Here is a 24,483-nt window from a genome sequence, read left to right as displayed (position 1 = left end):
CTGTTTCTTCAAATTTTTATTAAAAACTTAGTGTTTGTCCCTGAAAGCACATATCCAAGCCATACAAACAAATTTACCAATATTAACCAGCACATTAGTCTTCACTCACCCTCCATTTACTGGGTTTTTATTCTAATTTTTTCACCACATGTCACAACCTATATTTTTTCTTTTGGTTTACTGAAGGGGTCTAGTATTTTAGGACAATAGAAGAGGGTTTCCTTCCAAATTGTATTTCTTTATTATTTATCTTTAAATAAATAAACACTTCTATTAAAATGGCTTTACTATTTTTCAACAATGGCTGACATTACTTTGTGTAATGTAAAACAACAACAACAACAAACAACAACAACAACAATAATAATAATAATAATATAAATAGTAATAATGCTTCATAATACACTTAAAGGATATCTAGAGTTTATATAAGCCCATTTCTGCCACAAAAAAAAAAAAAAAAAAAAAATTAAATAAGAATGGTAAGTCAAAATTCTGAGATAAAAAACAAAATTACCTTAACTTAAAAGAAGAATGTTGGCTCAAGTCGAAGTTATAAGAGAAAAAGTAAAATATTTCACCTAAATTATGAGATAAAAAGTCAGTATTATGAGACTCATGTTTACTTTTTATCTAATTTATCTCATTTATCTCCATTTCCCTTCTTTCCTTTCTTCCTTTTCTTCCTTTTTCTCTCTACTCTCTCTTCTCCTCCCCTTTTTCTCTTTCCTAGTAGCCTACCTGCCCCTAACCCTTTGCCGCCTCCTCTCTCTATCCCCTAGTCACCACTAAACCAATGCACAAAAACAGATGCACATTATAGTCCCATTGTCCTGTCTTTTTGTCTTTTTGTCTTGTACATGTTGTGTACAAGTGTCCTGTCTTCTATAAATAAAAATAAATACGTAAAATTAACAGCATACACAAACTGAAAATTTGATATAGGCAAAACTATAACTATAATAAATTACTACAGTAACTACAATGAAGTAGGCTACTCTACAAAATTATAATACATAACTATAATAAAGTTTTTATTTGGCAAATGTGTATTTGTTACTGTTAAGATAAATGTTTAAAATACTGGTTAAAGTAATTACAGTTGGATGGTAAAACTCTATCTATCAACTGTTATTTGAACCAAAATTTGTCCCATTACACTATATTTTTGTTGTTATTGCTGTTGTTGGGGGGTGGGGGTGGGGGGGACCTTTAAAATGGCCCTGAACCCGCTGGGTCCGGCCCTGGGAGGCGGAGAGGCGCTGCGACCCGGACCGCAGCTTTTCCGTCCCGTCTCATTCATCCTCCTGGATAAACGCCCCATCTCTCCTGCTGACATGTGAAAGACAACATCTGAGTGTTTCTACGGGCTGCTGGAGCTGGACTTCTTCTGGGGAATTTAGCGGGATACGATCAGTCAACTGCAAAAACATCTTCCAAACCACGATGAGCAGCGTCTTCCTCTCGCTCTCTCTTCAGGGTAAATGGATTTGAAGGCTAAATGCTGCATGTTGCACTAAATGCCAGATATAGCATTTACAGCTAAAGATAAATTCTATCTTTGGGCCTGTTTATTGTTTTTTGTGCAACGACAAAAGCTAACAAAAGTATGTGAATATAGAGTTAAGTTGTGCACATACTCTGCAGCATGGATGCTTGTCTCTCCTCAGTGCTGCTACTGTGCAGAGTCCTCCTGGCGCAGCAGCAAATACTGCTGCCGGGGAGCTGCAACTTTGAGCTGGGCACCTGTGGCTACACATCAGACCCCGAGTATGGGAGCTGGAGAATGAATGAAGAAGGTACAGTGTCATCACGAGCTCTTTATTATGAGAAATAAACATGCATGGACTTGAATGAAATGACTTATATTTATAGTCCTAATTATAAACACACTGATCACAATCAGAAACACACTTCATGAGGGTAGCCTGAGGGCCAGATCTCCTCTTGCAGGCCCTGTGCTCACTGCCTAGCACCGAGGAGCTCAAATGACATTTGCCGTAGAACACTAGAATTGGCAGGTTCATCCTGAACACATATGACAGACATGAAAGGTCTGGAGAAGCCGTGGAGAATGTTATACTTGATTGGAGCCACTGTCCCACAGCAGAGGTCACAGCCCCTCTCTTGTCCATGAATGTCTTGTTGCTGTTTCAGCAGCCCACTTATGTGTCCTGACACCCTTTCTGATTGTTCATCAGCTTTTTTCATCAACTTTGCAGCCTTTTTGTATTTCCTTGTGGTCGTTCATTTGTGTCTTTTTGTGGTGCCTCTTAGCTGGGTTAAGATAAGAAGTTAGCTTTATGCCCTGTGCTTAGTAGCATGATCTGATAATCCATCCAAGGTACAGTGCACATTTAGCACATGGTACTGTAATTTGTAACAATTTGTAATCCATCCACTGTAAGAGAAGGCAGCTGCCATTTTGGTGCCTGTTGCCAGAAGGGTGCAATTCCAACACATGTCTGCTGTCATGGAGGTACCCTTTCAACAAATGTTTTTTGGACTGTAGGAAGGATAGAGACAAATAAAAACATTGCTGTTTAGGTTGGACAACTAGTTGAGTAGAACAGCTATTTCATCCTCTGTCAGTGTGTCCTTGTATGGCTTATACTGTTAACTTGTGCTTATTTGTCTGTGTGAATCAGCTGTGATGTTAATAGTAGCATCATCCTTTGCAAATCAAAGCATTTTAACATTTTTAGGCAGTACTGCAGCTTTCAGTAAGATTTGGTTGGGAAAGTGCAGGGTGATGTCTCTGCGATTCATTAAATGGGTCAAACAGATTGGAATGCCAAACCAGAATATTGCAGGGTAACTGTGTTACCACAGGCAAGGCTTTCAGACAGGAATCAGAAGGGCTTTTCCCTAGTTTTCATAGTTCTGGGTTAAGACACTGCAGTTAAAACTGGATACACAAGGTAAAAACTGAGATAGACATGACGTTTGTTTGGTGCTAGGAAATTATTCAGACTTAGTGGTCTGCTATAAATGTTTTCATCCACACATGCATTCTCAGATTCACCAGAAACAGCTGTGCTAATGACCCAACTGGTGCTTATTCCACATACCATCCTGTCAGCAGGTGATCCAGGATCACTACATTGAAACATAGTAACTTAACTTTTTCCTCATAAAATTTTATTATCATATTATATAACATTCATTTGTAAAATTATAATGTTATACTAGATATTACAATAAGAGTTTTCAAAATCTCCCAACTATGTTCTACAGATTGCAATAGAGACATATTTATCATTATATTATTATCACTTTTAAGAAACAGATTCATTCTTTCCATCACTGAGTGGCCTTAATAGTTAGAGTGATAGAATTAGAAATAGAGAAAAGGTTTTTCTCTCAAGTTCTGGATGTGATAACTTTCTATTCAAGTTGCCCAGACTTCCAAATGACAAATACATGTAATTACACCACATGCTGAGCCAGAAATTCCAATTGAGTCCTCCCTTTGTCTTGTTTTCCACCAGCTGCTGTGCTCTTTGCATCAAGCAGCTCCCTTTGTTTATGATCATCTGTCAGCACAGTTTATGTTCCCACTGTTAAGATAGGTTGCGGCACTGTAAATTGTGTGTGCCGTCTTTCTTCCTGCCAAGCCTTTAGCTCTTAGTGTGTAGTAAATGTAGCGAATAGGCTGCATACCCCCCCCCTGACAGTGAAAACAGAGCTCTACCTCAAACGGAAGTTTGAGCAGAGATCCAGCTTGGTGTTCACTAAACCCACTAACCAAATTAGATGGAATAAGCTCTTGCCACCAGCCTGGCCTTGGAAATGGTGATAGACTACACCCACTGTGGCAATAAATAGGCTCATAAAAAATAAGACGGCACCACTGTAGTGTTTTTTTGTTTGGTTGCCATGGCAATGTGCTCAGGCTGGAGCTAAGGGGGCTGTCTCCAAAAAAAAAAAGAAGCCAAGGCAGAGTTTATAGTTAAAAGCATGGATGAATGTTCTAGGTGATTATATTCACTAGAGACATCAGAGACAAAGACTTCAGGCTGTGCTGGGGTGGCATAAATAGAAAGACAGGGATGGATGGAGCGAGGTTAGAGCTGTCAGGTCCTCACTGCTCTTCCACAGACCATTAAGATGAATTATCCTTATCTGTGTGTCTCTCTGTTTAAAATTTCCCCTGGACGGTCTCCCGAACTCACATATGTTGACAACTTAGGGTGAAAAGTTCTACTAATAATAGAAGTGCTAAACACAGTTGACTACTCCATAACAGACCCTACTCTGCTGTCCTTTCCTCTCCTCTCCTGTTCTCTCTTTTTCCTTTCCTTTCTACCCATCACCTCTCTCTTCCAAGTTGAAAATGAACAAACATTTCCTGTGCAAGGATGAATACAGATCCTGCTGTATACTAAAAATTCGGGATTTATGCAGTAGATGATGCTGACATTGAGAAGATGATATAGAACCCCACATTACACTGTAAAAACTTTGAATTTATTAAAACTTAAAAATATGCTTTAACATTTTCCAAGCAGTTGGATTAACTCACATATAGCCTGATATATCGATATCAGTTTACCTGTGATCTTTTTAGCAAATTATAGGCGGGCAATAATAAAGTATAATAAAGTGTCATAAAGTACATAATGTAGTTCCATTTTTTTATTTGTTAGTTGATGTTTTAGTTAATGCTTTTTATGGTTGTAAAAGAATTGGTTGATTGGCCAGTCAATCAACCAATTGACAAATGTCCCATTAGGGGAAGATGCAATAACACCACCAATCACAATCAGTTCCCCTGTGATCATATCTGGTTGAAGCTAACGTTTCAAGTTTTTCTTGCAGTGTGTGTTCCCTTGCATGTATTCATATGTGCTGGGTAAAACCTTATTTCATTGTATAGGCCAATGTACACCTCTTCCTAAAATGTATTAATATTAATATTTTCCTATTAATGCAATCATCACATCAGCTTTCTGAAGATTCCTGCCTCTTTCAACAGACAACTATACTTTAATAAAACACAGGAGTGTCTTTGTATTTCAAAAACTCTCAGAACAGAGTGACATCTCAGAACCTCCCAGTTCAAATGTTGATATCATGTCCACAAATCAAGATCAGCTGTTAGTTCTAAATCAGAACCATCAGTATTTAAAGCATAGGGCTAATAAGCTGTGTCAAAGTCAGCTGTTAATGCTTCAGTCAAATACAAGTTTTATGTTATTTATATAACTCATGTGATCTAAGCATGCAGTATATTCATTTCTAATATTTATACTAAGCACAATATTTGACTCATATTTATACTTGAGTCCAAGCAGATGAGGTCACAGTGATTTTGGCTGTTGACCTTTGACCACCAAAATCTAGTCTGTCCAAATTTGGACTGAATTTCAGGAAATTTCCTCAAGGTGTTCCTGAGACATTACAATCACAACAAGAATTAGACGAACATGAGGTGACTGTGACCTCAACCTTTGGCCACCAAAATCTAAACAGTAGGCAGGCAAATTAGAGCTCTGATCTACTGATCTTGAAAATAAATGAAGTTTAGTTTATTGTCACTGAACATTTACATGTAGTCAGTTTTAGTCTTTTTTGTTAAATAAATCAGGTTTTACAGTGTATTGGTTTGAGTCAGCTTCAGTACAATTACATAAATTGTTCACCAGAGTGAGTCAGAGTTTCCAGTGATATATGTAAACTCTAGAGAGAATGTTAATTACTGCTGACAAAGCAAATCAGCAAAAATCATGCTGTAAAACATTTTGAACAGCCTGATATGGACAGAAACTGGGTAAATGTGATTTTAAGGAGATAGGTTTCTTCCATTACACATGTGCAGTATTAAAATACTGACACTGACTCTCTACTGAAAAGTGTTTTAGCTGTGTGGTCGATTAACATTAGGTCTGCATGCATTCTGGTCATAATTTGTAGTAAACTGACAAACAGCTGACATGATCAGCCAGCAGTGCCAGATTCAGTCAGTGAGTCCTTTAGTGAACAGAACGACTGATACTAGTCTTTGACTGAAGGAGAGAATACTTTAACTGCTAGTAAGACTCCAGCTGAACAGCATTTGACCAAAAAGGGCTCGCACAAACAACTGTAACCCAACAGCACGACCCCCAACCTGATTTAGAACTAAGGGCACTTAAAGCATTTGCCCGTAAACACAGTTTATATCTGCTGAATTACCTCTCTGCTCTGAGCTGTGATAGAAAGGATGGTGGAAAGTCTTTCTCAGTCTTTACTAATTTGCTACTTTAAGTGTAATGAATCTTTTATGCATAGTAATAACAGTGGGAACACACCCACAGCCTTGTGTGCATCTCTAATTTACAGTATTTGACACTTTACCATTCTCTGTCTTTCTTGTGGGTCATTTTCTAATTGCTTCTCTTTTTCTTGAACTCCACTGGTAACAGTGGAGCAGTCCATGGTAATGTACAACCCCAATTCCAAAACAGTTGCGAGGTTATTTGATATTATATTATCAAATATTTGAACTGAAAAGATGAACCATTAAGAAAAAATAAGGTCAATATAAAATAATAATTAAAAAATCATTACATTGTGTTTTTCTGTAGATTTTACAGAGTCCTGGTGTTTTTTGTTTTTTTTAAATGGGGTTGAAATGAGAACTTTCTATCGATATTCATCAGCATCACCAATGTTGCAGCACTGCCTCCACTGTTCCAGCATTAGCATCCAAATTATTGTGAAATAGGCCAATTAGTCCATTCAGTATCATGACTCATATCAGTCATGTCATGGTATTGTTGACTCTGCCAGGGGATTTTTGAACTAATAAAATAAGGCTGTTATGCACATTTGTTGTGGAGCTCAAATGTATTTCTTTCAGTTTTCAGACAATAATGCATGGATGGCATCTGAACCAGCTTCTGACCTTCCATATCTAATTAACACAAACAGTGAGCACAAAGGCAATTTGGCAAATGCATAAGTACTTTTCATGTCCTCTGACATGTCCAATGGGTCCTTCTGGGATAACCCAGTCCCTAGTCAAGGTTGATCTCTAGATTTTAACCAAATATGTATATACAGTAAATAGGACCACATTTAGTTCTCTTTAGAACATAAGTAACATCCTGTTTACAGTGGCAGATGTATGTTCTGTACATAAATGTGATATACTGTATGTATCTTATTGTCACAGGACATTTGATATCTGTGGACTCCGCCTTCTTACTACACGGCCAGGAGCAGGCAGTCCTTGTCAGTCCAGTTGTGGACCAGCATGACTGGAGCTGTGTGAGGCTGGTTTACCAGATCACTGGACGAGGTTCCTTGCATCTCCACCTCAGACCAGACAGTGACAACTTTGACTATCGGCTCTGGACTGCCAGCAAAGCCTCTGACAGCTGGCTCATTGCTAGTGTGGACCTACCGAACACCACCGTCCCCTACCAGGTAGGGATGGCTGTAAGGCCGCGATCACAGTACTCACAGTGAAGAAATCACTGTGACCTAACATGCTGCGTTGTAAAGTTTATTCAAACTCAGACACTGTGGGATAGGCTCCAGTCCCCCACAGCTGTTTACACTGTCCTATTTAGAAAGACTGTCCTCCCATAAAAACGACCCCATAGGTGGTCTGTGAAAGGAGCTTATTACATTTTATTGAGACATTGAGCAGCTGTAGTAATTAAGCCTGGAGCAAAAAAGGAAGTCAGGTGATGTAGTTATAGAGTGATAAAGCTCTTGCAGGGAGGATGATGAGGTGGATGGTTGGGTCATCAGAAACACAGGACGCTGCTGTAGATAGATAGATAGATAGATAGATAGATAGACAGACAGACAGACAGACAGACAGACAGACAGACAGATAGATAGATAGATAGATAGATAGATAGATAGATAGATAGATAGATAGATAGATAGATAGATAGATAGATAGACAGACAGATAGATAGATAGATAGATAGATAGATAGATAGATAGATAGATAGATAGATAGATAGATAGATAGATAGATAGATAGACAGATAGATAGATAGATAGATAGACAGACAGACAGACAGACAGATAGACAGATAGATAGATAGATAGACAGACAGACAGACAGATAGACAGACAGATAGATAGATAGATAGACACATAGATAGCAAAGAAGCTGCTTTTAGTTTTAATGATTTGATTTGTGCAGTACAGTATGTAGTAAATATGTTCTTGTTGCTGTGCAGAGCAGCAGACTGGGTTTCTTTAGAATGGATTGTGTTATATAAATAAAGTTTTGCCCAAGAATCTAAATTTACAGAAGCCAACCCTCCTTAAATACAGACTGTTCGAGGCCAAGACCCACAAACACCATAAAATAAGCGACAACGTCATCTAGGCATCTTCCTAAATGTAACTAGAGCCCATATGATGACCAGAGCACTAAGATCTTTTATAACAGTCTGCTCTGAACGGAACAGTTGACCCAAAAAGACTAAAGTGCCTTTAATTCTGTAATGGAGACAATGAATTTGTCACACATGCCATGCTGTGTTAGGAGGGGAAACAGAACTACATCATGTTGGTACTAATTCCAGTGTTTGCAGCTCTAGAATTATTACAGTGCACAGTGGCTTGAGTGCTGCAGTGCACTGACTGGAAGAATTCTCTGTCTGCAGACACATATACACCTCACTCACCCGTAAATACACGACACCTTGTGTTTAATCTGACACAGATGTTGTGTAATGATGAAAGTGACTACATTTATTCATATACAAATTTATACTTCACCTCACAGCATTTTTAAGACCAACAGAGAGTTTTACTGCACAGCTACAGTTTGAAAACAGTGCAAGATATGTACAGTATACGTCAGCTGCCAAGAAGTGGGTATAGTGGGTTTACTTAGGAAAATGATCCAGTCTTAAACAAAGTTTTCTGAAGACCTCAGAAGAAGAGTTGTCAATGCTCACCAGACAGGAAGAATTTCTAAAGAGTTTAAGCTCCACCGGTCGGCTATAAGGCAGATGCTGCACAGATGCTGAAAATTTAGCAGGAACCCCAGGCTGATGATGCGTCCCACTAGTAAAATGCTACCTCAAGGTGTTTTTATCTTTATGCTTTATCTTAAATGAATAAGTGAATTTGGGCTTTGTAAGATTTCTTGAAGTAAGATGAGATATGTAGTAAAAGCATTGTATGCTTTACGTTACTATTTTTATTAAGCATAGTAAAGTGCTTCATTATTTTTGTATTTTTACATGTACATTTAAGATGCATTTAATTAGTTTTAACTTGTGGATGTTTCTAAAATTAGAAAGTATGTGTAAGGGACCAAGTAGCCAGGCAAGAGGAAACACAGGTGAATTGTCAAAAAAAAAAGGGTTTATTTATCCAAAAATGTGAAAGGAAAAATTACACAAAATATTTAAGAAATCTTAAGGCCCATAAAAGAGGTCAACAAAAGAAACCACATATAACGAAATAGACTAGACAAACATAACTTCAACTGAATAAACAGAATAACAAAAACCAACTGACCTCCCTAAAGGAACACACGAGGGAACATATATAATGGCTGATCAGACCATTTGACACACACACACACACACAGGGAGTAACTACAAACACTAGGGTACTACAAACAACCTAAAACCTACGTCTACTACAGTAAGTCTTTCAGTTGTAAATAATTAAACAATTAATCAAAAGCAACTCCCTCAACAAAGGACTAATATTAACATAGACCAACATAGTATACAACATGCCAACCTAAATCCCCCTCACAGGTGGTAGGCTATGGTACAGTCCAATGAGCCATCTTCCTGTATAAAGCAGGTCTGTATTCAGGGCCGCGTCCTTTGACCTCGGCCTGAGAAGATGACCCGCAGCAGCAGCAACAGCAGCAACTAGCCTCGGCCACCTCTGAACTGGTAACTCAAAATAATATAAATTAACACAGGCAAGAATTATTAAACATAGGATGACAGTACAGAAGATTACTAAATGTGCGCGCTACAAATAGAAACTAATGTACTGGCAAATTAACTAAATAAAGTGTATTAAATAAACTTTGACTGTTGTCTTGCTTTACATTCTACAGGTATAAACTTAACCTTTCTATGTATAAACTGAATATGATGGTTAAGGTATAAATCCAAACCAATACATGAGGTTACCCACAGTTCACTTGTGTGGCAGCAAGTGCGGCCATCACAGTATGTAAAAACTTATTGTAAGTTCTACAATGATAATCACCTACCATTACTACTATGAATATGCATAATATATATTTATAGTATAATAAATATATAATTAACTCTAATCAAGTAATGTCTAGGTCTTAAAACAAGATAATCAGTCTTTTACAAATAGCACAGCAGCTCAGATAACTAATCAGATGTGCATGTAATATTTTCAAGACTTGCACTGTGGTCTAAAATCACGTCCTTCTATCTTAGTGAATAATTAAATTCTTTCCTGTTTTTATTGAATCCACGTATTAAGCTAAGCTTGGATTTAATAACTGGTTGAACCTCATGTGGCTCAAAACAAACTGCAAAACGACAGAGATCACCTCACTCATACATGTATTCCCAGAATGTCTAGTGTGAATAACTCTTAGTGTTTAGGCTCATTGTCCTGCTGCATCACCAACATCCTCCTGAACTTCTGCTGGTGGACAGCCGCTCTTTCATTATCCTGTTGGAGGTCTTGATAAGGTGGGAATCAGTTGCCCCCTTAAGATGAAAATGTCCAGACCTAAAGGCAGCAGAGCCCTAAATCGTGATACGTCTGCTGTACATCAACATCGCAACATTGCATTTTTTTTTTACATTAAAACTGAACGGTGTAGTTTAAAACATATGTATAATATTATAATTAATTTCATCATGCGCTAGGGTGGAGGAGCATCAGTGCTTTTTGGTGAACTTTAGGTGCCGTCTTGTTGTTTTTGGAGAGCACCTGCTTCGTCTGTGCTTTCCTACTATACCAGCTACACCATATTCCATGAATCATGCATCATGCATCATGATGAGTGTATGGTACACTCACTAACACATTAATGAGCTCCAGTGATTCCTTTAAGCCTTTTGCTATTACTCTGGGCTGCTTTTTACTTGTACCTTTGGAGTGATCTTAGCTGGCTGCCCATTTCCAGAGCTGACTAAATAACCACTTGCAGACATGTTGACTAGACTGATGGATGACTAAATTCTTTGTAACTCACACATCAAATGAACAATCCTTTGATCCTACGCTCTCTGACTATTGTTACCCGATGTGACCTGGTGTAATGTTGGCAGCTGTTTTTTGACACAGCATGTTGGTAAGTCTGTTTCTTCCTCCACAGATTTTGCTGGAAGGCCGACCTGAGCGTAGCTCAGGGAACAGCATAGCCGTCTTTGAGATCCACATTGTTCCTGGTTACTGCATAGGTCAGTGTCAGCTTTATATCAATTGAGATGCTTCAGCTTTGGTGTATTGTCTAAAATTATTGATAAAAACGTTTCTGATGGTTGCGTTACCAGAGTGTAATTTTGAGGAGCATCACCTGTGTGGTTACAGTAACAACTGGAACCCAAATGTCAACTGGTACGTTGGGGGGAGCATGACAAGAGAGACTGAATCTAATCTGCTTGAAAACCACACCAACAATAACCAGAGAGGTACAACACACACACACACACACACACACACACATTTAAGGCGGCCCTTTGACTCATATTTTTAAGTTTAAAACACAAATTATATTTTAAGGTTTACAGTCTCTATAACATAAGACACCTTCTCCACTATGAACTTGGCCTACATTGTGTATGTTGTGTAGTGTAAGTCAAGCATGGATTCAGTTGCAGAGGATTCTTACAGCACCGCTGCAGCAACATCCTCTCTCCTCTCTGTCAGTTTATATGATCAGTATGTTCCAAACACCCCAAACATATATTTTTGCAGAAGTATGTCTAAATATATAGTTTCTTTTGGTCACTAGCTGTTAACGTCTGAATCTCCCAACTGCTTATTACTGCACAGTACTGAGGTCTGACTGCTGCAGCTGACAGACCTGGCAGCCAAAGTGTGAATTTTACTGAAGACTCAAAGCAACGTAGGAGCTGTTTTGACCTCATACACACAGTCCTATGTTGAGCTCATCTGCTAAACCTTTTGAAAATTAAAGGAAGTCAACCATCATCTCTTTCTTCTAAGACTTCATGACTTGCAGTAAAAACAACAGTTAATTAGGAGATGAAAAGCCTAGGTTATCTTTTAGGCCAGCTCCTGTATGAAAGTGTAGGAAAAGGTTTGATCCCAAGCCCTCAGGTGCCTTCACAAGGAATTCCTCTTTGAACTTTAAAGCCTTAATACATGCACGTTCAAAGCTAAATTGTTGTCTCCAGTGACTGGATGACCTCAGGTTGTGATGGGCTGGCTTTCACCTGATTTAAACATGGAATTTGAAAGAAATTTCTCATCGTTTGTTTAATAAAGGAGACTTTTATTTTAATAGTTAGTTCAAGTGATGCATTGTTAGTGGTGCTTTTATCGGTCAGAAAGGATGAGGTATTCAGCTGCCTCAGGCCTGTTTTCACCATTGGAATTTTTCCTAGGGACCAGCAGCCTCCTTGTCGGGAATTACCTTCTGAAAGTCCGGCAACTATTGGTGCAGAGACTGCAGCACTGAAAAGCTGCACAGCATTTTACACATATGACATCTAGCATGACTGACATACTGTGTCACGCCCGGAATTAAATGTGAATCATCTGAGAAATATGAATAGTTATTGAAGACAAGCAGCTGAACGTGTCAATCTGGTAACGTTTTATCACAGTAAATCTGGATGGGAACCGACAACCGACTGGAACAGACTACTGCCTGCTCCAGACGGGCTGCATTCACTAACACTGGACAGTGCAACATGACCTTCTGTTTAATGCACAAATGTATTTATCTCCATAACTGTCCATAACATGAGTGTTCAGATGAAGGTCTTCTTTCTACTCAATGGTACCTTTGTTGTGTAATAGTGTGAAATGTTGCCTGCTAATGAACCAGAACAGGCACTGTAGCAAATTGGGTCACAAATGTGCTCCACATCATGAACAGGTGGTGTTCATCAATAGTCCTTTGACATGTTAGTGTAGTTACGTAGCTCTGTATTATGGACAAAATAAACAGATGCTTAAGATAGTAAAAATAAAGTCTTGCATAAGACCCAATATCTTCACTCAGTGTTACTGTGGATTACATCTAGTTTATACCGACATTCAGGACTTCCCTGTAAGATGCCTCCTTTTCTTTTAGCAAAGTGTTGATGTCATTGAATTTTATTATTGTTATGTCTGCATGTCTTTTGTTATTGTGTTGCATTTTGTGGAGCTGAATTAAGCAAAAATCACATTGAATGTGAAAGTCAAATCAGATTTACATGCTACACCTGGGCCACGGCATAATATACCTCCTTCAAACACATTGTGGTCTACCGATCAGTTCAGTTTATTTATATGGCGCCTTAAGCAGCACTAGGTGACAGTGGAGAGAAAAAACTTCCTTTTTACAGAAGCAACCTCCAGCAGAACCAGGGTCAGCAAAAACACATTGGCATATTAATGGAGAGAGGAGAGGAGAGGAGCACAGTGTATTAATCGAGGTCCCTCAGCTGTCGTAGACTAGAGAAGATTAACTAAAAGATGGAGTCTAGCCTTAACGAAGTTTCTGCCTCCGGAACCTGGACTGCGAGCTTGTTCCACAGGAGACATCCAGGATACAGCTGCATATACTGTAAATTTGCAGAGACTAAGGCTCTTGGATTTTGTGGTTCTGGAAGCAGAATCTGTAATCAGGACAGTGTGCTGGCCAGTCAAGCAACTGAAGAATGAAGACGCACTGGTTTGGAGGCCGTGGCTTGTGGTCATCCGTCTCCCTCTGTGATGTATGCTTAAAAACAGAACGCTCAATGAGCAACAGTGCTAATTGAACGCTGAAGTTAAACCGGAAAATTCAGCAAATATACTGTACGCATACAAATACTGTATATACTGTATGATGTAGGAAGCAGCTGAAATAACACTAGACATAGTCAGCTAAGCCATGAGAAACATCTAACAATCGGCTGTGGGCACCACAGAGTTGGACCTTGTGTGGTCGCTGGAGTGGCCAGAAATTTCCCTTGGTGGCGCTATTGTACATAAAACATTTGCACAGTGTTATGACAGCTTGTGAAACCACAAACGTGCCATGTCTTATACCGTTCCAGGTCACTACATGTATGTGGACTCTATGTACGTCAAGCACTTCCAGGAAGTGGCCAAGCTAAGCTCACCCATGACTACGGTGCCGATGGCAGGCTGCCTGTCCTTCTACTACCACCGAGACCAGGAGAGGGGAAATATCTTCTCAGTTTTCACCCGAGACCAGCTGGGCCACTTTGAAGAGATCTGGAAACCAGAGGTGTATGTTACACCTAGCTGGACGCTGGTCAGTGTAGACATCAAGGCACCACACCCCTTGGAGGTCAGTGCTGAAGCCGGCATGCACAGGTATAGGGGACAGGTCTGCTTCATGTGACGGGATTGAAATGTTAGAATTTGTGTCTTAATTTTATTTTTTATTTTTTCAGTCAGTTCACTGTATGCTGTATCAGTTATGATAATATTGCACTCACAAGTTCATGAGTGAACAAACAAGTTGGAATCAATAAAAAGAACTCACATTTTCACTTCACACACTTTACTGTCACATGACATGAAATGGTTTCATAATTACAATGCAGCGACACACAGAACAGCTCGAGTTGTTAAGTTAGAGTCTATAAAGTCCTACTTCTAAACCATTCCAATTTTTTTTTTTGAACAAAAAGGCCGGACATGTAAAATTGCTCTCGAGCCAGAATAATCAGCAGTGTTCCCTCTGGTGGGAAAACACCGACTCAGCAGGAGCACTGTGGTCTAACAAGTCAACATGTGTTATCACTTTGATTTCATGACTTGGATGTTTGCAGTATCCCAGAGGAACTAAAACAATTCTCTTTTGATCTTCTGAATGACAGTACGTAGAAACTCCCCATGCCTTAGAGATGACATTCACTGGAATTACTATTGGAGAATTGTTGTGACTTGGTCTTCAGTAATTAGATGTGTAGTGGAGCAGTATATCATGCATATAAATAACATATAATAACACATGATATGCTGTAGCATGAGCATGAGATATAAAACACAGATGTCTTTGCTGGTGTAGAACATTTATTATACACCCACATCACAATCCAGTACAGCTTTGTGGACTAGAGCAAACAAGAGATGCAGGAAAGTCCAACTCTACAGAGAATTATAAAAGTTGTATATATGTGCATATATATATATATATATATATATATATATATATATATATATATATATATATATATATATATATATATATATATATATATATATATATATATATATATATATATATATATATATATATATATATATATATATATAGTTGTTCTGCTAGTTTAATGTTAGAAACAGGTCTTGCAGACAGTGATTCATTTTTTGTTGTGTTGGGCAGTTTTGTGTATGTTTTGTTTGTTTTCTTTACTCAGAATTTATGTATATTGTGGTGTGTTTTGTGTTTTTTTTTTAACTATGACAGTTTTCCTAAAATTATAGCTAAAAAAAGGGGCAATACATCACCTTGCTTATAGTATACATGTATATGCCATACACTGACCTACCCTGTATCATAATATGTTTTGTATTGGCAGATTCTGGCCAATACACAGCCCTGTTTATTATACATGCGCTTTATCCTTCAAGAAAAAAAAAAAGGTCTTTTTAGTTTGTTTTGTATATAATGAATTGTGTGGCTGTGCAGCTGTAATTAGCGCTGACATGACAGAAAAAAGGAGGTATAAAAGAAACTGTGTTACTAAAGGAGCCAGCAAAGTCTGAAAGATGCTGGCAGGAAGAGGGAGGTGTAACAAAAGACTACTGAGTTCACTTCCCATCATGGGAGCTATCTCAGCCTATGCTGCAGGTTTTATTTAACTCGCTTTTTTTCTGAATGTTTCTACAGCAGTTTTATTAGAGTTTTGGGATTTTGGAGAAGGATAGGTGCTTGAGCCAATGACTTTGATGGGTTGGGTATGGATGAGGTAGTTTCCACAGACCACACTGCTTATCCATTTCATAGGGACTATTTCCTCCTCCGAAGAAAGTAGCTCCAAAAAGTAATTTGATATTAGACTTTCTAAATATGAGTTTTAAGTTGTATGACAGAATTTCAGTCACTGCTATATATTTTATATATTGTATCTTTTTTTCATTTTTATCTTATGAAGTTTCTTTATTTACTGATAACTTTGGTAGAGCATTTAAATAATCCTGTGTTACTAAAGGAGCTGGAGCTGTGTTACAGTGAGCGCTGACCCAGTTAAATCTCTGCTTTCTTTAAAAGTTTGGACAGTAGGACATTTCTTTCTTCAGGCCCGCTTTAGCATGTAATTAATATTATATATAAGGACTGTAGTGACAAGTCAGATCTTTTATTTGAGAATTATTTATACAATTATACTCTGTACGGTCTTAAACCTTATACTGGAAAGTACCTTGAGATGACTTCTGTTGTGAATTGGAGCTATACAAAAAAAATTAATTGAATTAAATTAAACAGCAGTAATGAACAAACCATGTGTAAGAAACAGCTCAATTAATATGCACGGCTCAGAGTTCAGAAACTGGATAAGAGGCTCTCTAGATACATAAGATAAGAGGCACATTGGGGTTATTTGCCATACTCTTTGACATGGAGACTTGGTCCTTTGCAGCAACCAGCAGGCACAGAAAGAGGATCAGCTGCTGGAGTCCATATGTGTGTGGAACATGTGGAATATCCTTTTGGGGATTTTACATTTTGTTACAAAAAATTCCCAGAGACTTACAAAGAACCTGAATTATAGCTACTGCTTGCCTAACCCACTACTTCAGATCTAAACCAGGTCTAAACTCTAAAAACTAAACTCTAAAATGTATTGATGGATACAGTTCAACATTATTCTGTAAATACTGCTTGCAGTACTATTTAGAGCACACATTTAATTGGGATTGGTTTGTGCTGCATGCTGCAGAAAGAACATATATATTTTATATTATAGATATTACTGAAGGAAAAACGTACTGTATGGCGCTTCTCTTTCTTGTTGTTATTGGTGCAGCTGAGAGGCAGACACACTCACTATATTCACTGCTTTGTGTTTTTTTTTTACTGCACTTGCCTTTCTTTCCTTGTGCTTTCAGCCAGAACACCTCCCACAGCCAACCACTGCTGTTGTCGAAAGAAGTTTGCATAACATTACTAACTGGAGCAGTTCCTCTGTCCATCTGAGCCAAGAGTTGCACAGAGTTTCCATTAAGCAGCACTCTGCTGACTGATCTATTTTTCCCAAATTTACCCTGCAGCATACTGATGTCACTGTCTGGGTTCTACCACTGGCTCATCTATCAATCTAATCATAGGGCATGTTCTCAGGATTAGTAGGTCTAAGTCATACAATTATTTAATTGTTGTTGTTTGTGTGTGTCTTTCCAGGTGGTGTTTGAGGTGGCTTTTAATAGTGCCAGAGGTGGTTATGTGGCCATAGATGACATCTCCTTTTCCCCTGAATTCTGCCATAGGGACACGGGTGAGAAAGGGGATTTCGATTTTATGGGGGTGGATTCATGTTCACACCATGTTCAAAAACTAAAATGTGCAAAAATCTCCATCTGGTTCAGCTTGGTGGGGAGTTTAAAATGTTGAGGCAGCCATATTAATTACACTTCACAATTCAAATTTGTTGTGAAAGGGTAGACTAACAACTTGCTGTTAGGGTTAGGACGTTATGGCTCAGGTATTATCAACACCTCTCCACAAAAAGCTCAGTACTTTAGGGCTGTGACACAAGTCAAGGTGTGTGTCCCACACCTTTGGACTGCCATCTCTGGATTTTCAGCCAGTTCTGCAAGTTGAATTGTAGGTGGCACCATTGGTAAGAGACCACTCTGATTGCATGGGTTAGGGTTAAATCATTACCATTTACAACTTAGTAGTAGAAGTAGCTATAAACCATCTGTGATGAGTGAGAGTGGTGTGAAAATAGTAATGAAATGCTTCCAAGTGCTTCTGTGTTTACAGTTTATATATCTGCAGTCCAAGGTCTTGTTATGTTTTCCCTTTCTTGAAAGATAAATGCAGACTACTACCCTCTACTGGTGTAGAAAGTTATTTCCTGTACCTCTAGTTCTAGTTCTGTCCACTGCTCTTAAACAAGCTTGTTTTCCAACCATCCTTGCACTTACACCTTCTGATCTTACACCTGACACCCGGTAGTCAGCAGGGGCTAGGGCAGGGATAGGTGGAGACAAACAGGAAGGTGGCACTCAAGGATCTGCATTGGCCATCCTGTTGTATGATACACTGGTGAACTTAGGAATACATTTTCTCCTCAGAGATGAAGCTGTCCAGAGGCAACAAAGCCCCAAATGATGATGCTCCTTCCACTTAACCAATGGGATGAGATTATTATGTTGCAGCATTCCTTGTAAGATTTGTTCAGGGTGCCATAAAATCTAGTAGCATTGTGGAGTATCAAGGTTCTCTGTGCTCCATGATTTGTGTTTGAACAGAGATGTTGGCTTCATTGAGCATTCTGTGATGTGTCTTAGGGGCCACCTTAGCTCCACTTCCAGGGAGAGTAGCTATAGAACAAACTTGTTCTTAGTTATTGACAATTTAAACCAGCAGCAGACTTGTGAATACCTAAACGTTTTTTTTTAGATGACTGCAAATCAAGTCATAAGCGAGTCTTGATCTTCTTTTCTTTGATCTTTTGAGATCTTTTTTGAGTCATGGTTCACATAGTAGGTTGCGTATTTGATGTATGTGGATGATGCACAATATTCTTACATCACTGACCTCTCTTAATAAGGTTCACGCTGGAGATGCTGTGTTTTGTGTTCCAGAGCCGACTGTTGATCCATCTATAGCCGACTGTGACTTTGAGAATGGCTTGTGCCTGTACCATCAGGAGACAGCAGAGACGAAGGTGTGGAACAGAGTTTCAGTCAAGCCTAATGCCTACAGGATAGGGGACCATACCACAGGATCCGGTGAGTTACACTGCACCACAGACTGCAAAACTTGCATTAATGCTACTTAGTGACAACACTGAGGTAGAATTCTGGATTGTTGAAATACTGTAGCCAGTGCTAGTTTGCTCTTGTTATTTCTTTTTTTCCTTTTTTGTTTTTGAAGACTGTTGGACTAGCCAGACCCAGTGTCTTGGGGTTCCCAGAAACAATCAGCATCCGTTTATTATCTTGTATACTAACATTGTGCTCCTATTGTAATTGCTCAGGTCATTTAGTTGTAAACTTTATGGCTTCATTTCTGGACACTAGGCACCAGACTACCAGACTCAGCCACCAGTTCTGTAGATTCTAATGTAATGGGAACTGGTGTTGATGTTATTGTTGGGCAACTTGAACGAATACACCTGGCAATGTATTTGTTTAATCTACATCCCTCAACCTCCAACCCACATACAGGCGCAACTATGTAATTCCAGATCAGTTGGAGTGGGTAAAGTGGAATAACTTTCCAGTTCGACTCCAGCGATTAATATCAAAACAAAAAGGTGATGCTGGGTGCATCATCCATTAACATTTCGTAGAGGGCTTCAGAGACGGAAGATATACCTAATCAGATGAGGAGTTTTTTATTTTGTTGATTTTTTTTAAGGAGCATTTGCTGCAACATGCTTTCTGCTAAACATGCATCTACATGCATCTCAGCTAGTCATCTAAGCTACACACTGTATTCTTTGTCGTCTTGTTCTTAGGCTGTTTCCTCCTTGCAAACACTCGTTTCACTTCGCGCCCTGGTTATGTGGGTCGGCTGCACGGCCCCTTATTACCGGGGAACCACAAATATTGCCTGAGGTTCTACTACCTGATTTATGGCTTTAGAAAAGTGGACAGTTCTCTTCTTCTTTACATTTATGACGAGAACAATGTGGCCCTGGAGAAGGCATGGAGCCTGCCTGAGACTTCCAGGGCTGTATGGACTGAGGTTGAGATCACCTACATGAAACCCATGCTTTCTAAGGTATGATTGTAAGAATGGAAGGCAGAAGGATGGTTGAATGAGAGATGAATATGAATGAAACATATGAAAAATAACTAGATACATGGTTGCTCACTGAATAGCTATATTCAGTCTTTCTCTCTGTATCCCAGGTAGTTTTTGTCAGCATATGTACGAACCTCAGGGAATGTGGCCTTGTAGCCATTGATGACATCACCATCAGACTGGGGGACTGTCAAATCACAACAGGTAAAAAGCTCACTAAAAAACATATACTGACTGTCTGAATAAAGGATGTTTAACACAACAAACAGTGCAGCAGCTGCTTTGCCAGAAAAAAACACAGGCTGAGTGGTATATAGCACAGTGAATGACTGAAAAGTATCAAATCAATGGAATGTCTGTTTGAACGTGATGCTCTTAAAACTGTAAAACCACTACAGGCTAAAACTGGACTTAGCTAGTGTTAATGTGACTGTTTACTCCGCAGGCTCCCTCCCAGGCCAGTGCAACTTTGAAAACGGTATTTGTGGCTACATGCAGGACAGGAAAGAAGACAAGGCTGACTGGCTGCGAGTGCAGGGACATACCCCCACCTCTTATACAGGGCCCAGAGGAGACCACACCACAGGGGTGGGTGAGTCATTTCCTCATTTAATGCTTTGTTCATTCTTTCAGAGGAAATACCCCTGACGTGACTGGATAGAGACCCGTGTGTGATGTGGAGGACTTAATGCATCATCCTCCACACATGCAAGTTTAAAGAAACCAGTCATTAGTAGCCATATTATTCAAAGTTTCTAATAGTTGAGGTTATGAATTGATAATGTAATAAGAGTTCTGTGTACTTCTTCCAGGCTACTTCATGTACATTGAAGCCTCACTAATGCTTCCGGGTCACAAAGCTCGGCTGCTGACCTCTGAACTGCGTGGCTCCTCATCCTCTCAGTGTCTGATCTTCTACTACCACATGTATGGATCTGGCACCGGCATACTGAGCGTGCTCCTGCGCCGTAGCAGCGGAGAGAGGGAAGCACTGCTTTGGAGACGCCGTGGGGAGCAGAGCGTCAGCTGGATGAGGGCGAAGGTGGACTACTACTGTGATGACCGACACCAGGTACATCAGTGTTGAACTAATAGAAGTCGTAAAGTGGCTTGTAATGCCAAGAAAAAGCTTTACTTTACCATTTAATGAAGCTAGCTTTAGCTGGCAGAACTGAACCTCTTGGAGTATAACTAACTACTAAATGCAGACTTGCATCTCTGATGTTGATGACCTGCATAACTCTATGACTCCAAATCAGTACAGGCTACATGACAGCGCCATCTTGTGCAAGCAACTGCATACTGTAAGTCCACAGCAAGCGTTTCCCCTGGAAAATGCACTGCTTGGTAATTTGCATTGCAGTTTACCAAATTTACACATTGGGAACAGTAACCCCTCTGGTCTGGCTTTGCTAATCCAACTCTGTAAAGGTCTGAGAGCTGCAGAGCAACTATAGTGTGACCAAAAAGTCTTTTGGTTTGTCCTTCTTCACTTTCCTGTAAGAGGACAAAGACTGGTTTGATTGAAAAGAACCATATGTAACATCTTTAGTCGAGTCCACAAGAATTCACCACAGCTGTTTGCTGTGGTCTTCTGGGCCTTTTGATATTCTGAGGTCACCCAGAGAATTCTCTCTCTTCACAAATGTTCCTGATAGTTGTCTCTCTGATGATTGTTTTGGTTTTGCAGCCTGTTCACTGCCAGTAACAACTCTCTGGATTTCCAATGCAAATGCAAACCCTTTCAAATCAAATCGTGACACACCTTGATCAGCTTACTTTTAATCAACTATCAACAAACTGTAACTTGTAAATCAACTAAAGAACGAGAGAATGACACACACTTGGCCATGGAACGGCTGCGCAGCCAGAGGGATTTAAAAACACTCGTGAAGCTGAGAGTCTACATGCTCAGCATGTGTTGATTGCTTAGTTTCAAATCCATCCAGTGGTGGCTCAGTGGTGTACAGAGCCAAAATGATGACAGCTGCATCACTTTATGTTTCCTGCAGGTTATATTTGAAGCTATGCGAGGTCCATCATTACGAAGTGATATTGCTATTGATGACATCAGCTTTAACAGGGGACCATGTGAAGGTACATGTTCATATTCTTTTTATTTTTTCTAAACCAGACTTAGTGATTTAAATATTAATGTTTAAAGAGTTGAATTATAATATGTGTGTCATCTTGTCCTCCAGATCCTGATGACATCACTCCGTACTCAGGCTTCTCAGAGTATTTTAATGAGATTGAGAACTAAAACTAGAGGGAGGTCTCTCTGTCTGAATGCGTGGTAGGTTTTCAGGGTCAGGGTGGGTGGCTCAGGGGGAATGTATGAAACCGAACAGTCCATCAAGACAATTTACAAAGTTGTAGAGCGATGCTTACATTACAACCTGGACCTCCACCATACTGTGCTGCTGCTGTCCTTCTTCACTTCTAAGTGCAGTCATTTCAATATTTTTTATTTCTTAGTGTCTCTCTAATCATGCTTTAACATAACAGTGATAATGATTTCTCTACTTAATCTTCACAACAGTCAAACCTCATTCTCAAGGCACTCGATTACACAACGCGTTGTCAAAGCCTGTTCACTATGCACAAAAGTAGTGTATGAATATATTGGCTCACATTTATTTTCAACTAAACCAGAGGTCAGAATGATTCCTTCAGTTACAAAACTTTATTGCTCTGTGGTGGTTATTCAGAGCTTAGATGCTGCACAGAGGTTGCAGCATCTAAAGGTTTTAAAGTGAGGATCAGATCTGGCACCTCATACGTCTAACAAATATTTGACACTTTTGTGCGGCCATATAGTTTGTTTGGCAGGAAATAATATACAAAGCACAAATCTGTGCACAGGAAGATTCACAGTAAAGCCATGTCTGCACCAAATGCACGTCAACAGTGTTTCACAGCCATTGTGCTTCTATTTTCATCAGTCTAGTTCTCTATGCTGCCCACGTGCTGACTCCCATGTCACATGCTCGTAAATGTGACCCAGAGCATATTTTTAAACTTTAAGCCTATTTTTTCTCTTTCTGCAGAAAATAGATACAGATACGTAACCACAGCTGAGACATGCTTTTGCAAACACAGTTTTGGCCATACCCTACCACTAGCTTTCTGTAGCCCAGAGCTCTCAGTAAATTGACTTTTCATGTTGATAATATCATGGTATCAGGTGTTTATAGCTAGAAATGGATTGAGGCCCAAGAAATGGAACTGTAGGGAAATGTATAAATTGTGTGGGACACATAGCAAATGCTACGGAAAACGTCAGTACATTTTCCATCTCACTATATAGCTACGAAGATTATGTTTCCATCAGACTTCACTCAAGATTTATAATGCAAGTTCCACTGTGACAAAGGACTCGAGTCCAGCATTAGTCTTCACAATCTAAACAGTGTAGACAATTACCCAGGTATTAGTCACTTTTTGTTTTCTTTTCATGGTATGATTTCAGTAAGGTGCTGGAAACCTTCCTTTTCGGTTTGATCCATGCTCACTCATTAGCATCCTGGGGATTCTGCAAATGTTTCAGCCAAACATGCTGGACCTCTCTGCAAATGTCTGAGATGTCTGATTTTGAAGTCTGGAACCGGGCAATTTTCTGCTGGTTCCTCTCCTGAGCTCTCGACACTGCGGTGCATGAACCTGTCATGACTGTTTCTCAGATGTTGAAACTAGATAATCATTTTATGTAACAACAATCACAGATCACAGTTTTGCATATTAAAGAATTATACTGGTTTACTACAACTTGTTTCAGTTTATTTTTTTGGTAAACGTGTAGTCACCATCATGTGCGTCATTAGAATCACATGTCTGAAAAGTGATGCCATGACTGCATTCTAAGTGCATAACTGGGGGAGTTGCATCCAACAATTTGGTGAGTGTGGGGTCTAAAATCAGTATGACTTCTTTTTTATAGAGATACAATTCAATCATAATTTTGTAGTTTACTAATATCAAAATCAAAAGATGTGTTAAAAAGGATTTGTGTGTATCTTTTAAAAATATTTTACCAAGCCAGAACATTGGTTACCCAGTGTATCACATCACCTGAGGTCCTAGGGAGGTAGAGCTCCTGTGGCAGAGTGTATATGTGACAGGAACTGTCCTACAAAATGTAAAAACAGCAACATCCTGGAGGCAGGACGAGCGCCTAAGCAGCAGATTTTTCCTGGATCTTTTAGCAAGCACTACACAAATGAATAAATCCAGAGGAGATAGGGCTTCAAAAAGACTAATATTCATTGCAAGTCAGGTGTTTTGACACAACTTCCTGCTAAGTTCAAAGAGGAATTGTGCCCAGAGTTTTGAGTGACACTTAACATAAATAAAACAATTATTTTGTATTATTATATATCATATGT

The 24,483-nt window shown here is 39.2% G+C and overlaps 1 protein-coding gene across 1 annotated transcript; it reads left to right on the top strand.

Annotated features, from left to right (window-relative positions):
- The first annotated feature begins 1,275 nt into the window (after positions 1-1,275).
- Positions 1,276-23,839, top strand: mamdc2a (MAM domain containing 2a). The gene is made up of 14 exons (XM_026342544.1): positions 1,276-1,480; positions 1,671-1,799; positions 7,160-7,413; positions 11,297-11,381; positions 11,475-11,612; positions 14,199-14,455; positions 17,519-17,612; positions 18,931-19,077; positions 19,809-20,074; positions 20,206-20,302; positions 20,544-20,690; positions 20,911-21,170; positions 22,111-22,195; positions 22,300-23,839. The coding sequence occupies exons 1-14, from the start codon at positions 1,447-1,449 to the stop codon at positions 22,359-22,361; spliced, it is 2,055 nt and encodes a 684-aa protein (XP_026198329.1). The 5' UTR covers positions 1,276-1,446; the 3' UTR covers positions 22,362-23,839.
- Positions 23,840-24,483: the final 644 nt, after the last annotated feature.

The sequence above is a fragment of the Anabas testudineus genome, chromosome 9, assembly GCF_900324465.2.
Source record: "Anabas testudineus chromosome 9, fAnaTes1.2, whole genome shotgun sequence".
NCBI lineage: Eukaryota > Metazoa > Chordata > Actinopteri > Anabantiformes > Anabantidae > Anabas > Anabas testudineus.
Note: the sequence above shows the minus strand (reverse complement) of the source record. Positions and strands in the feature narration are given on the sequence as shown.

Excerpts from the sequence above, each read along its gene's own strand:
- mamdc2a (XM_026342544.1), top strand. The coding sequence starts at position 1,447 with ATGAGCAGCGTCTTCCTCTCGCTCTCTCTTCAGG. Across the intron at positions 1,481-1,670 it reads CCTCTCGCTCTCTCTTCAGG|TGCTGCTACTGTGCAGAGTC; the intron begins GTAAATGGATTT and ends GTCTCTCCTCAG. Across the intron at positions 7,414-11,296 it reads ACACCACCGTCCCCTACCAG|ATTTTGCTGGAAGGCCGACC; the intron begins GTAGGGATGGCT and ends CTTCCTCCACAG.